The sequence below is a fragment of the Salvia hispanica genome, chromosome 1 (assembly GCF_023119035.1).
Source record: "Salvia hispanica cultivar TCC Black 2014 chromosome 1, UniMelb_Shisp_WGS_1.0, whole genome shotgun sequence".
In the NCBI taxonomy this organism is placed as follows: domain Eukaryota; kingdom Viridiplantae; phylum Streptophyta; class Magnoliopsida; order Lamiales; family Lamiaceae; genus Salvia; species Salvia hispanica.
Genome location: NC_062965.1, coordinates 16,848,020 through 16,859,617, shown reverse-complemented (window position 1 = coordinate 16,859,617; position 11,598 = coordinate 16,848,020). Strand labels below are relative to the sequence as shown.

The 11,598-nt window shown below is 37.5% G+C and overlaps 3 protein-coding genes across 5 annotated transcripts; 1 reads left to right on the top strand and 2 right to left on the bottom strand.

Moving 5' to 3' along the window:
- Window positions 1–60: 60 nt before the first annotated feature.
- On the bottom strand, window positions 61–2,822 carry LOC125210562 (pentatricopeptide repeat-containing protein At3g57430, chloroplastic). Its single transcript, XM_048110104.1, has one exon. The coding sequence runs from the start codon at window positions 2,781–2,783 to the stop codon at window positions 207–209; it is 2,577 nt and encodes an 858-aa protein (XP_047966061.1). The 5' UTR covers window positions 2,784–2,822; the 3' UTR covers window positions 61–206.
- A 2,257-nt stretch (window positions 2,823–5,079) lies between these two features.
- Window positions 5,080–6,156, top strand: LOC125206721 (40S ribosomal protein S28-2). The gene is made up of 2 exons (XM_048105961.1): window positions 5,080–5,191; window positions 5,764–6,156. Exon 2 carries the CDS (start codon window positions 5,765–5,767, stop codon window positions 5,960–5,962), a length of 198 nt encoding a protein of 65 aa, XP_047961918.1. The 5' UTR covers window positions 5,080–5,191; window position 5,764; the 3' UTR covers window positions 5,963–6,156.
- Window positions 6,157–6,560: 404 nt separating this feature from the next.
- Window positions 6,561–10,630, bottom strand: LOC125202553 (cleavage stimulating factor 64-like). Of its 3 annotated transcripts, XM_048100986.1 has the most exons (11): window positions 10,297–10,630; window positions 9,962–10,040; window positions 9,529–9,703; window positions 9,384–9,417; window positions 9,051–9,262; window positions 8,692–8,769; window positions 8,417–8,452; window positions 8,187–8,327; window positions 7,830–8,102; window positions 7,282–7,527; window positions 6,561–6,895 (listed from the first exon to the last, which is right to left on the bottom strand). In XM_048100986.1, the coding sequence occupies exons 1-11, from the start codon at window positions 10,334–10,336 to the stop codon at window positions 6,758–6,760; spliced, it is 1,452 nt and encodes a 483-aa protein (XP_047956943.1). In that variant the 5' UTR covers window positions 10,337–10,630; the 3' UTR covers window positions 6,561–6,757. The 3 variants fall into 3 exon arrangements, with proteins under 3 accessions (XP_047956943.1, XP_047956925.1, XP_047956935.1); XM_048100968.1 differs by having other exon boundaries at window positions 7,830–8,327; XM_048100978.1 differs by having other exon boundaries at window positions 7,830–8,321.
- Window positions 10,631–11,598: the final 968 nt, after the last annotated feature.

Genomic DNA, 11,598 nt, shown 5'->3' with positions numbered 1-11,598 from the left:
GACGAACTATAAAAAAGAGTGCATATTCTTGTAGGACCGAAGAGGGTGTAGACCGTGTAGTTAACAAAGAAAATTGATTATAGAATAAATAGATGAGAAAATAATGCTAGTAGCTACAGATTGTATTACATTTTTGTCTAAATTTTCCACATTACAATTTGTATTTTCTTATTTTCTTTGATTACATACTACCTTGGCTACAAATATCACCAATAATCTCCACAAGAGCAAGCACCATCCTTGAAATGATGGAACCTCCTAACATCCCTCACAACAATCTCCCTATCAACAATCTTGGAGATGAATTTTGTTGCAGAGTGGCAATCGTTGCAAACCCTCAGATTCTTCGAGACTCGAATGGTCGAGCCACGAGGCGTGTTAAGGAGGCCGAACGCAATCGCCAGTCGCTCGCTGTGCCCACACAGCAAGCTCTCCTTCTCCTCCTCGTCAACATTGTGAAGAACACACGACGTGTCAGGCACGTAACCGTCCCTCTTCATCCTATCGAACAGATCGTTCAGATACGCGTACAGCTGCTCGCTCTGGGGGTGCCTCGTGTCCCCAGCCACGAACTTGTGCACCTCGCCACTGTACTCGATCCAGCTGCATCCGGGCTCTTTCTTCAGCCGCTTGCTTCTCATCTTCCTACGAACTTCGTTAGCCTTCTCCCAGAGCCCGGCCGATGAGTAGATGTTTGACAGCAAGACGTAATGGCTTGCAACGTTCGCTTCTAACTTAAACAGATTGGATGCAGAGATCTCCCCGAGCTCTACGTTTTGATGGATCCTGCAAGCACCGAGTAAGCTACTCCACACCCCAACCTTGTCCAGCCCCACAGGCATCGAGTTGATGATGTCATGCGCTTCATCAAGCCGGCCTGCTCGACCTAGAAGGTCAACAACACACGCGTAGTGATCAGCAATAGGCTCGACTCCATGTTCTACTTTCATCATCTGGAACAGTCTTTTGCCTTCATCCACCAGCCCGGAATGACTGCAAGCTGCGAATACTGCGATAAAAGTAACCTCGTTAGGCTTAACTTCGGCCGCCATTTTCCTAAAAAGTGCCAACGCCCCGTCTCCCTCTCCGTGCATCCCACAAGCCAGGATCATAGCATTCCATGTTATTACATTTCTATTAGGCATGCTCTCGAAAACTCTCCGAGCCATAACCAAGCAACCGCACTTGGCATACATATCAACGAGCGCACTTCCAACAGCCACATCCGATTCCAATCCATTTCTAAACGCATAAGCATGAATCTCCTTTCCTTTCGCTAGAGCTGCCAGAGCAGCACAGCCAGGGAGGATGGTCATGAGCGTTACAGAATTAGGTCTAAACGAGACCTCAGCGTTCTTTTCAGATGTTTGCATCTCGTGCAATAAGATAAGAGCATCTTCGTGGTAACCACACACCACGTAGCCAGTTATCATCGTGTTGTACGACACGATATCTTTGCTTTCCATACTGTGAAATATATACTCCGAAACATCCACCTTCCCAACCCGGGAATACAAGTCCATCAGAGCATTTTGAACGTATCTATCGCTCCCAAGCCCCAACTTCAAGACGTATCCGTGCATAACCTCTTTATCAACAAAGGCCTCGCAGTGCACACAAGCCGGCAAGACACTAGCCATTGTGGTCGGGTTAGGGAATAAACCGGACATAACCATCAACTTCATAAACAACCTCACCGCCTCCAAGTAAAACCCGTTTTGCGCATAACCAGCAAACATAGCATTCCACACCCCAAGCTTCCGATCAAATGCAATGTCGAAAACTCTTCTCCCACTCGCAACTTGCTTACAGTTACAATACATATCCACCAAAGCACTCGTCACAAAGGAATTCCTCATGAAACCATCATTCCTCACTACAAAAGCATGAATCTCTTTCCCCAAATCCAAAAGCTCCAAATGGGAACAAGCTGGGAGCACGCTCGAAATGGTAACCCCATCCGGCTTAAACCCTTCATCATTCATACCACGGAAACACTCCAAACCCTCGTAGAATCTATCACTCTGCGAAAACGCACTGATAATCGTGTTCCACGACACCATATCTCGATAAGCAAACCGCTCAAATATGATCCTAGCATCATCCACTCTCCCCAATTTCGCATACATCGCCATCAAAGAATTATCCGTAAATGTCTTCCTCTCATCGACTCGCAAGCTATACCCATGAAGCTGCTTCCCAAGCCTCAATCCATCTCCCTTCCTCAAATTGCTACAAGCAAGAGCGACACTGACTAAAGTAAACGAGCTAGGCTCGATTTTCTCCAGCCACATCAAGCGGAAAGCCTCCAAAGCCAGCTCCCACTCCTCGTATCTACACAGGGCGTTGATCAGCGAGTTCCAGGAAACCTGGTCTCTTTGGGGAATTCTGTCGAACACCTTGAAGACTTGCTCGACTTCGCTGCCGCATTTGGCGTACATGTGCAGAACGGTGTTGGAGACGGTGGCGTGGGAATTGAAGCCCAATTTGACGAGGGAGGCGTGAATCTGCTTGCCGAGGCGGAGGTCTTGGAGGGCGGTGGCGGCCTTCAAGGCGGCGGGGAAGGCGTAATTGTCGGGGGGGATTCCGGCGGCTTGCATTTGGATGAAAGTGGCGAGGGCTTGATTGGGGGAGTTTGAGCGGGCGTGGGAGCGGAGGGATTCGATCCATGAGTGTTTGGAGAGGGTGGGGTCGGGTGGTGCGGTGGTGAGGAGCGGTGGATTTTGGGTTTGGATTGGATTGGGGAGAGATGGTGAGGGAGGAATTGGGAGGGAGCAGTGCATGGTGTTATTACATTAACGGATTAACGGATTAGGATGTGAACTGTGAAGAAATTCTTGAATTTTTGTTGGTTGTTTTTCTTTTTTATGTTTTTTAAAATATATTACTTCCTTGATGTTGAAAGTATTAAACCCAAAAAAAATCGCCAGTTTAACAACATGAACATGCATTTAGAGGGCGGTTTTTGGTTGGGGGGAAAAAACGAAAATAACTCATTTTCAAAAGATTTCAAAAATTGTAGCCCTTTTGTTTGAATTTTTTGGATGAATTTTCAAAAAACAACTTGTTGGATGGCCTTTTTCCCAAAAATCGGAATCCCGAACCCTGCCCCTTTGTAGGCCCTTGGTCATCACCAATAGTAAAGCAATATTGATATTGAAAATTAATTTCATTTCTTGATCCTTAGAAAATTTAAATTGGAAATCTTTTCCCAAAAGCTTTTTTTTCTTTCCCCCTTCCCCTAGCATTAGGAGGTGTATCATTCACTTTTTTTCAAATTTACTAGACCCAATCTGTCTCTTGGTTTAGATATAGACGTGAATTACCCTCGTCCCAAAAATCGGCCCCTTGACTCATAAAAAATTTTGAATAGCCGGGAAACACCAATCATACCACTTCCATACTTATATGATATATCATTATGATAATACTGATCAATCAAGTTAACCCAATTACACTAAAATATCCAACAATGCAGTGGTGATGAGCGGTGGATTTTGGGTTTGGATTGGATTGGGGAGAGATGGTGAGGGAGGAATTGGGAGGGAGCAGTGCATGGTGTTATTACATTAACGGATTAACGGATTAGGATGTGAACTGTGAAGAAATTCTTGAATTTTTGTTGGTTGTTTTTTTTTTTATGTTTTTTAAAATATATTACTTCCTCCGTTTCATAGTAATAGAGTCATTTTGTCATTTTGGTACGTTCCATAGTAATTGAGTCATTTCCTTTTTTTAGTAAAAGTCAACATATTTTTCCACCCCTACTTTATTCTCTCTTCATCTCTCTACCTTTTTCATTTTCTACTTTATTCTCTCTTTACTTAACTCACCTAACACAATTTTTCTTAATCTCCATGCTGAAAAGTTTTGCCTCTATTACTATGGAACGAAGGGAGTACTATTTAATTATATATTTATACTTTTTGCAATTATTCTATTCATATAAAATAATAGTTTAACTATGCTAAAAACAATTTAACTCATCGAAAAAATAGATATTGGTGTCTAAAGTCAATTTTGGCGAAAATTTGATATTATCCAAAAACTTTAAATTGATCTAAAATATCATAAACTTTACATTTTATTTGTTACTCCATTTTCTATGACAAGTCAATCACTATGTCCGACCAACTTTCATATATTTTTTATGATTAAATATTTGAAGGCAAGAATTAATGGTTTGTATTCCAAATTCTGAATAAATGATTAAGCATTTCAAATATACTAAACCCTTACTAGGTAATTTGATTAGAAACTAATACTACTTCCGTTCATTAAAAATTGACTAAGTTTATCATTTTGGGCCGTCCACTAAAATTAGACTAAATTCTAATTATAAAAAGTTTTAAATCAATACAAACACTTCATTTTAAATATAAACCCCACAATTTACTAACACTACTTTCACCACTTTTTCCTCTGTTTCTCTTACTTATCAATTGCATATTAATATCTGTGTCATTTGCAACTTTGTCTATTTTTTAGACAGAAGTACCATATAAAATATTAAAAAATTGAAAATTTAAAAAATCCCGATCTCATTTTTTTCTACTTAAATAGAAATGCATCCATATATTAGTGTGGTCATTAATTTGTATCATTATCTCGAATTAGTGTGGTCATATATTACATACAATATTTTAATTTAATTTATTTTTATTTTTATCAATTTTGTATTAAAATGATGTCATTCACTATTCAAATTATTTTGTATAAATGAATATAATATGAATCAATCAACTCATCCCGTTATTTTAGGTTTAAATGCCCTAACATTAATACATTACAAATCATTCAATACAAATATTAAATAATCCAATAAAATGAAATAAATGGGCTAGGATATTGTTAAAAATACCATATAAAACGAATATTTTCAATTTATAATATATTTAATCTGCAAAATCAAAATTTGCTAATATGTTAATTTCATCAAAATCGAAATTTCAAAAAATCCAACCAAATTTCAAATTTTAATTTGGATCGGTGAAAACAGTTGATACAAAATTTTTTAATTATTGAGTGGATCATGATAAAGGCCCAAAAAAGGCCAGCAAAATAAAAAGAGAGCCCAATTTCGCCAAGGTGTCGTGCAAAATCACCTATAAATAAGAACCTAGGGTTTTTCATCCCCATTCTCGAATTTCTGCTGCAGCGTTTGCTCCCCAGCTTTCATCTGTCTCCGAAGGTTCGTTCGATTCTACCGTTTTACGATCGTTTAGGCTCTCGATTTTTGTGTTAATGATGCTTTTTAGCCTTTTGTGATAAACCTAGCTGCTTCTGGTTTCAATTTGCTTACATATGTTGTTCTTCCATGCTTGCTCGCATCCATTGTAGTTTTATACGGCCGAATTATTGTCTAGATTTATTTAGTAATGTTTGTAGGGCTCTTTAGTTTATAATTATGTGATTAATAATCTGTATCTTGTGGCTTTTAGTTTATAATCATATGATTAATCTGTATTCTGTAGCTTTAATTTGTATTATGTGATTAATCTGTATTCTATAGCTTTAGTTTGTGATTATACGATTAATGTGTATTCTGTAGCTTAAGTTTACAGACACTCAATAGTTTTTAACCTAAATTATAAAACTCTATGTATTCATACACTCTGAATCAGGTTTTTAACCTAAATTAGAAAACTCTATGTATTCATACACTCTGAATCAGGGGAAACAGATACTGTGTATATATGGATGCAATACTAATATCTTTGTTTTGAGGAAAAGATGGCTAACTGTGGATTTGTGTTATTGCAGAATGGAATCACAAATCAAGCATGCTGTGGTGATCAAGGTGATCGGCAGGACCGGATCTCGTGGACAGGTCACCCAGGTCAGGGTGAAGTTCATTGATGACCAGAACCGTTTCATCATGAGAAACGTCAAGGGACCGGTTAGGGAGGGAGACATCCTCACCCTGTTGGAATCCGAGAGAGAGGCCAGGAGGCTTCGTTGATTTGGCAGGGTTCATTTATTTGAATGGCGAATACTCTTTTTGCATCTTCATTTTTGATGTAGGTTGTGTTTGGATTTTGTTACATTTTAAGTTTCTGGTTTTGTTGCTAAATCGACCTTGTGTTGATGTTTGCCCCTACAAAGATGTGTTTGAACACAGTTTGTTGAGTAAACCTACAATTTCATTTCTGGTAATTTATTATGTCAGTTTTTATCCATGCCTTAATTTATGATTTGGTATTGTACTATGATTTCGGTTAATCTATGCTTGGAATAAGAATAACTATATGCAATTCTGTGAAACTAATCAGAATCAGACAAATACAACAGATTCGTCACCATAAAAACAAGACATTAAAGTGGACATGAAGAATAAGCCAAAATTTATTTTCTTTTCGATGATTTGTTCATCCGAATACGAGAACAAGTACGTAATGTTACATGAACGGTACCGCTCCCGTGCATCTGTTGTGCACCTAACTATACTTTACATTGTAAAGTTGACAGTAAGCAATTGCAATTCCCTGCTAAAAGACATTGAAGAAAGATTAATAAGGCTTATGCTATTTTTTGGTCTACAAATTTTGAGCTATGTAGGATAAGCCAAAATTTCTTCTCATTTCAATGATGTGTTCATCCGCGTACAAGAACAACCTCGTAACGTTACATGAATGGTACAGCTCTCGTGCATCTAGTATACACCTAACAATGCTTTAATCGCAAAGTAGTCAGTTGCAATACGCATTGGAGGAAAGATTAATAAAGCTTATGCTATTTTCGGGACTAAAAATGTTGGCTATGTAGCCTGCCGGAGCATCCGTTGAAGTTGCATTACTTGTTCTTGCTGATCCGGTGGGAGCAAACTTAGCTGCTCTGGCGTCAGATTTAGCAGTTGCTGAAGCACAGATGGATCCAAGTCTGGGGGAAGTTGCACCTGTAAACAGTGAAAATTTAGTCTCCATCAGATCAAGCTCTCGAAAAAAGAAATTCATTGAAGATATTATACGAATCATAAATGCAAAATTTCAAAACCGGAGATGTTCTGGTGGATTCAATTAATCTTTCTAGATGCTGCAAATATCTTTATTTCAGCAGATGGAGAAAGATGAATTCGTGTGATGTTCTCATCTATTAGATCAAGATCGCATGAAGTTTCTTCACCTTCAAATGAGATATATATGAATAAAAACATGAGGAGAGATGGAATTTCGATCAGAGCGAACAATGACAAAACCAAATTCTTCAAGCAAGTATGAGAAAATTGATACACGATTTGAAAAGGAATGAATCTGAAAGATATGTCATGGAGAAATTAACTACCTGAGTAGCTTGCTTCCCAGTGTCTGCAATTTCTTTAATTGGAGGTTGTCTTCCTGGAACACCCGAAGACTGGAGTGGTGCGAACATAGGTGAAGGTACGTTCACAGCCTGAGGAGTAGCGGTTCCACCATTCAGTTTCACCAGTTTTGGTGCTCTATCGATCTGGTTCGTCTTACTAGGGACATTTGAAGCATGTCCTTTCAAATCCATATCTTCCGGCATGCCAGAGGATGTTGGTGTGCTATGCTGTTTCAGGAAAAAAGAAACTCACAATCATCTTCAAGATGTGTAGGATTCCTGTATTAAATATTTATCACAACTAATAAGCATAACCTATGTTAAATTATGTTTAGAATCTTTCGTAATTAACATCAAGGGCATAACTTTTCCAGTTACTTCCATTAATGTCATGTAATATTGCTTTGACTTGAAAAACAGATTCTTTGAGAAAAACATTTTGAACAAACATGAGCAATAGAAAGTAATACAAGACAAAGATATGTTGACTTTCCAATTCCTCTGTTATCAGATCAGGTGAAGTTCTGCACCTGAATGCCTGTCGCTGAAAATTGGGGATTTACGAGCACAGAAGCATCGGTGGCATCAGTCTGAGACCTTGGCACAGCATTGTACCGTGGATTGCTGGACAGCACTGGGCCTATTTTTTGTGATGTAGGATGCTGCATTTGCTGGTTGAGAGAAGAAGTTGGAACTGACATTTGTTGTCCAACTGACAAACCACTCAATGACAGAGGATGCATAGTGGGATGGGAGGAAACTCCAAATTGAGCAATCAGTTGAGCTTGCTGCAAGGCTTGGTTCTGGTTTAATGGTGCATGTTGAATTTGAGTTTGTGTAATAAATTTCTGGAGTGTATTATATTGGTTTGGAACACCAGCAGATACCCGACTATCTTGTGCAGAAGGCATCAAACCCAATTGAATTTTGTTTTGTGGAAGGGGGGGTAGGCCGGAAAGAATTTGAGCATTTTGCAACAGAGGCTGTACTGGTTGGCTTGAAGCTTGCCGAATATTGGTTGTCTGCAACTGAATATTCCAAAAAATCAAATATACTGAACATAACAGACTGTAGCAAAACTTATCAATGGATGGCAGATGGAGTGAAGAGAACATACCATTTGAGGTGACACTACCCCAAGCATAATCTCAACCTGCATTGAAGTCAAATAAAAGGTTTATTACCGTATTTAATGACATGTAACTAATGATCTGAAGTTAAGAAAATCATAATATTCAGGTTAACCTCATACTGAGAAATGTAATAGATGATGTGCATTGGATGAATGTTTACTGCTACTACTATTTAACTAAAACTTAATAAAAATCAACTGTAAATAGCTAATAAACAATATACTAGTACATATTACTACTATCAAGGGCTGATAAGAACCTGAAAAATAGCTTTGGACAAGTTGGGGATGGCGAGCAATAGTTTCCGGGCTTCTTCTTTATTTTGCATAGCCAGTGCCTGTCAACACCACATGACTGCATAAGATCATGAATCTGCAGATTGAACTCAATGAAAATATCCCATTATTTCTAAGAATGTTAGCCTTTTCATGTTCCAAAGTTATACACCGGGCTTATGTCTTGTATCTTCACATCTCATGGAACGTTTAGGAAGTAAATATTTAGTCACAAATCACTTCTGTTCATTTCGCTTTGACTTTATTTGGGAAAAATAAAAGAAAAAAAGATATCTTTATGTGATATGGAGTTTGTCCAGTTAAATGTTGGGCATCTACTTACCTTAAATTCAGACAAAACCTCTGTTAGCTGACTCCTTGACATTTTGGCCAACTGTCGAGTTAAAGGATCAGTGCCTAACAGGGACGGTGTCTGTAATCCTATCTGATTTGGTATACTGACACTTGCAGCAGCTGTAGCAACTGAATCGCCTACCGGCAGATGAACACCGGGATGTCCAAGAACTGCTTGACCCCCAAATTGTTTTGGAGCATCTGCATTGCAGGCATTTTGCGGATAAACTTAATATAACTAATTGAAATCCTAACTCCCCAGTCCCCATCTCTATACCAAAAATAGTAATGAAATTATACAAAAACAAAATACTCTAGTTACCAACATTCGGGCCAACACCAGGACCACCACGCCCCTGCCAGAGTATAAACATCTGTTATGTAATTTGAGAGGGAACAGCTTGTTCTATCTCAACAAGATGATAAGCCTATGTACTCACACAAAGAGATGAACATACACTGTTTACCTGTTCCCGGTTCTTGTCAGCGTTCTTGTCATTCTCAGCAAAGTCAACTCTTAGCTGACGGCCATTTATATCATAACCCTGAAGATTACGACGAGCACTCAGAGCTGTCTCTTCATCCTTGTACTCACAGAACCCATAACCCTTTGGTTTTCCGGTTTCTCTGTCAGTAACTAATCTGAGATGGCAAACAACAAGATCAACAAAGTAGGACTCAATGTTATGGGAAAAAAATCAAATATATGTGGTGCTTGGTATACAAACTTTCACATATGCAAATCTAACGAAATTGGCAAGCTGTGGCAGACAAAAGCTATTCATGACCTTGTTGCAACTATAATCACAATAGGTACCATTAGGATCTAATCATTAACACAAATGCACAGCCAATCACATCAGAAAACCATCAGTCAATCAAAACTCGAATTGAACTCACCTGAACGAAACAACCGGCCCAACCTCCTCGCAAATTTGAGTGATTTGCTCTTCAGTAGCATCATACGGTATGTTCCCAACTGCATACACACATACATCCATACACCAACACGCTTAATTAGCTAAAACCTAAAAGTCTAACTCCATTCCCTATTTATCAAAATATAACTAATACGACAACACTTAATAAAACAAATTTCCCAATCAATAAACCACATTTCCATTTTCCACCACAAACCAGAGCAATTTCGAAACGAATTGAGGCTTTACCAAAATCAAACCACCTCCACGGCGTGCATAGATAAAAGAAGAATACATAAATGAAAAAACACTAACCAAAAACGCAGCGATGCTGAGATTGTGCATTGGCGGCCATGGAAAATCGTTGTCCCCGAGCTAATTGCGCAGCTAATTCTACGATCACGCTTATTTTCTTCAATCCAAAACGACCTTGAAACAAGTATTACTTCACTATTCGGTTAAATTCAAGTGAGCATAAATTATACTGTGGCAATTCAACGCCGACGGTGAATTTCAAATGAAATCTAGATTCGAACAACAAATTTTATTTATTTACAAACTGGAATTTGGAGAAGACGGTGAGATTTATACGGAGATCGAAAGGGCGTCTGTGTTGGCGCCCTCCATAGATTTCATACTCACTTTGGAGTTCATCAGTTTATTTAAGAAAAAATTAGCGATTAATATGACAAAATCAATCTCCATTAGGGGAAATAGGAAAATGGATTGGGCTTTCAAGTTTCTTAATTTGTTGGGCTATCTAACTTTATTATTTAAAAATGTAAGTAATATTTTTCATGTAAAAAGTGTATGGAGAAAACTCTCTCGTTCCCACACAATATTTATCCACGGGAATATACACTTTCTAATTTATATGTGATGAGATATATTTTTTATTAATAATATTTTAATTATTTTTTAATCTCTTTCTTACCTTATCAATTATACACTATTTAAGATATAATACCTCATCAACTACCTTTTCTATTGAAGCATTAAATTTTATGAAAAAGAGATAAATATGGTAATTATTTATAGTTACTTCTTTATTTACCCTATCCTTTGGACATACCTTAGAGCATCTCCGAGAAAGAAAGGTTAAAGAAAGAAGTATACCATTTATTTAACTTCTTAAAACGTGAAATATACCATTCCAAAAAATAACACATTCCAAAGATTAAATATACTATAAAAAGATAAATTATTTTTTAAAATAAAATAATAGTACAAAATGCATTCCAAAACATAAAATGTATTTTCAATACATTCTCAAATAACTTTTCCTTTGGAAAATTATTTTTAATAAAAAGAAAATAAATATGGTAATTATATGATTTCATCAATGGAGAGATAAAAATATTTTTTCAAAATTGAAAAAGATATAATACCTTCTCAGCAACCTTTTCTCTTAACAAATAATTTTTCATGAAAAAAAAAGTGAAATATGATAATTATATAATTTCTCTCTCCGTTGAAGATACTCTAGAAATCTTCTAACATCTAGCCGTATCAATGAACATGCATAATCATAACTAAGACGAAAATTGTATGTATAAACCTAGAGACGAATATTTTGATTTCAGATCGTTTTTTTTGTCAAATATATAAATTAATCCG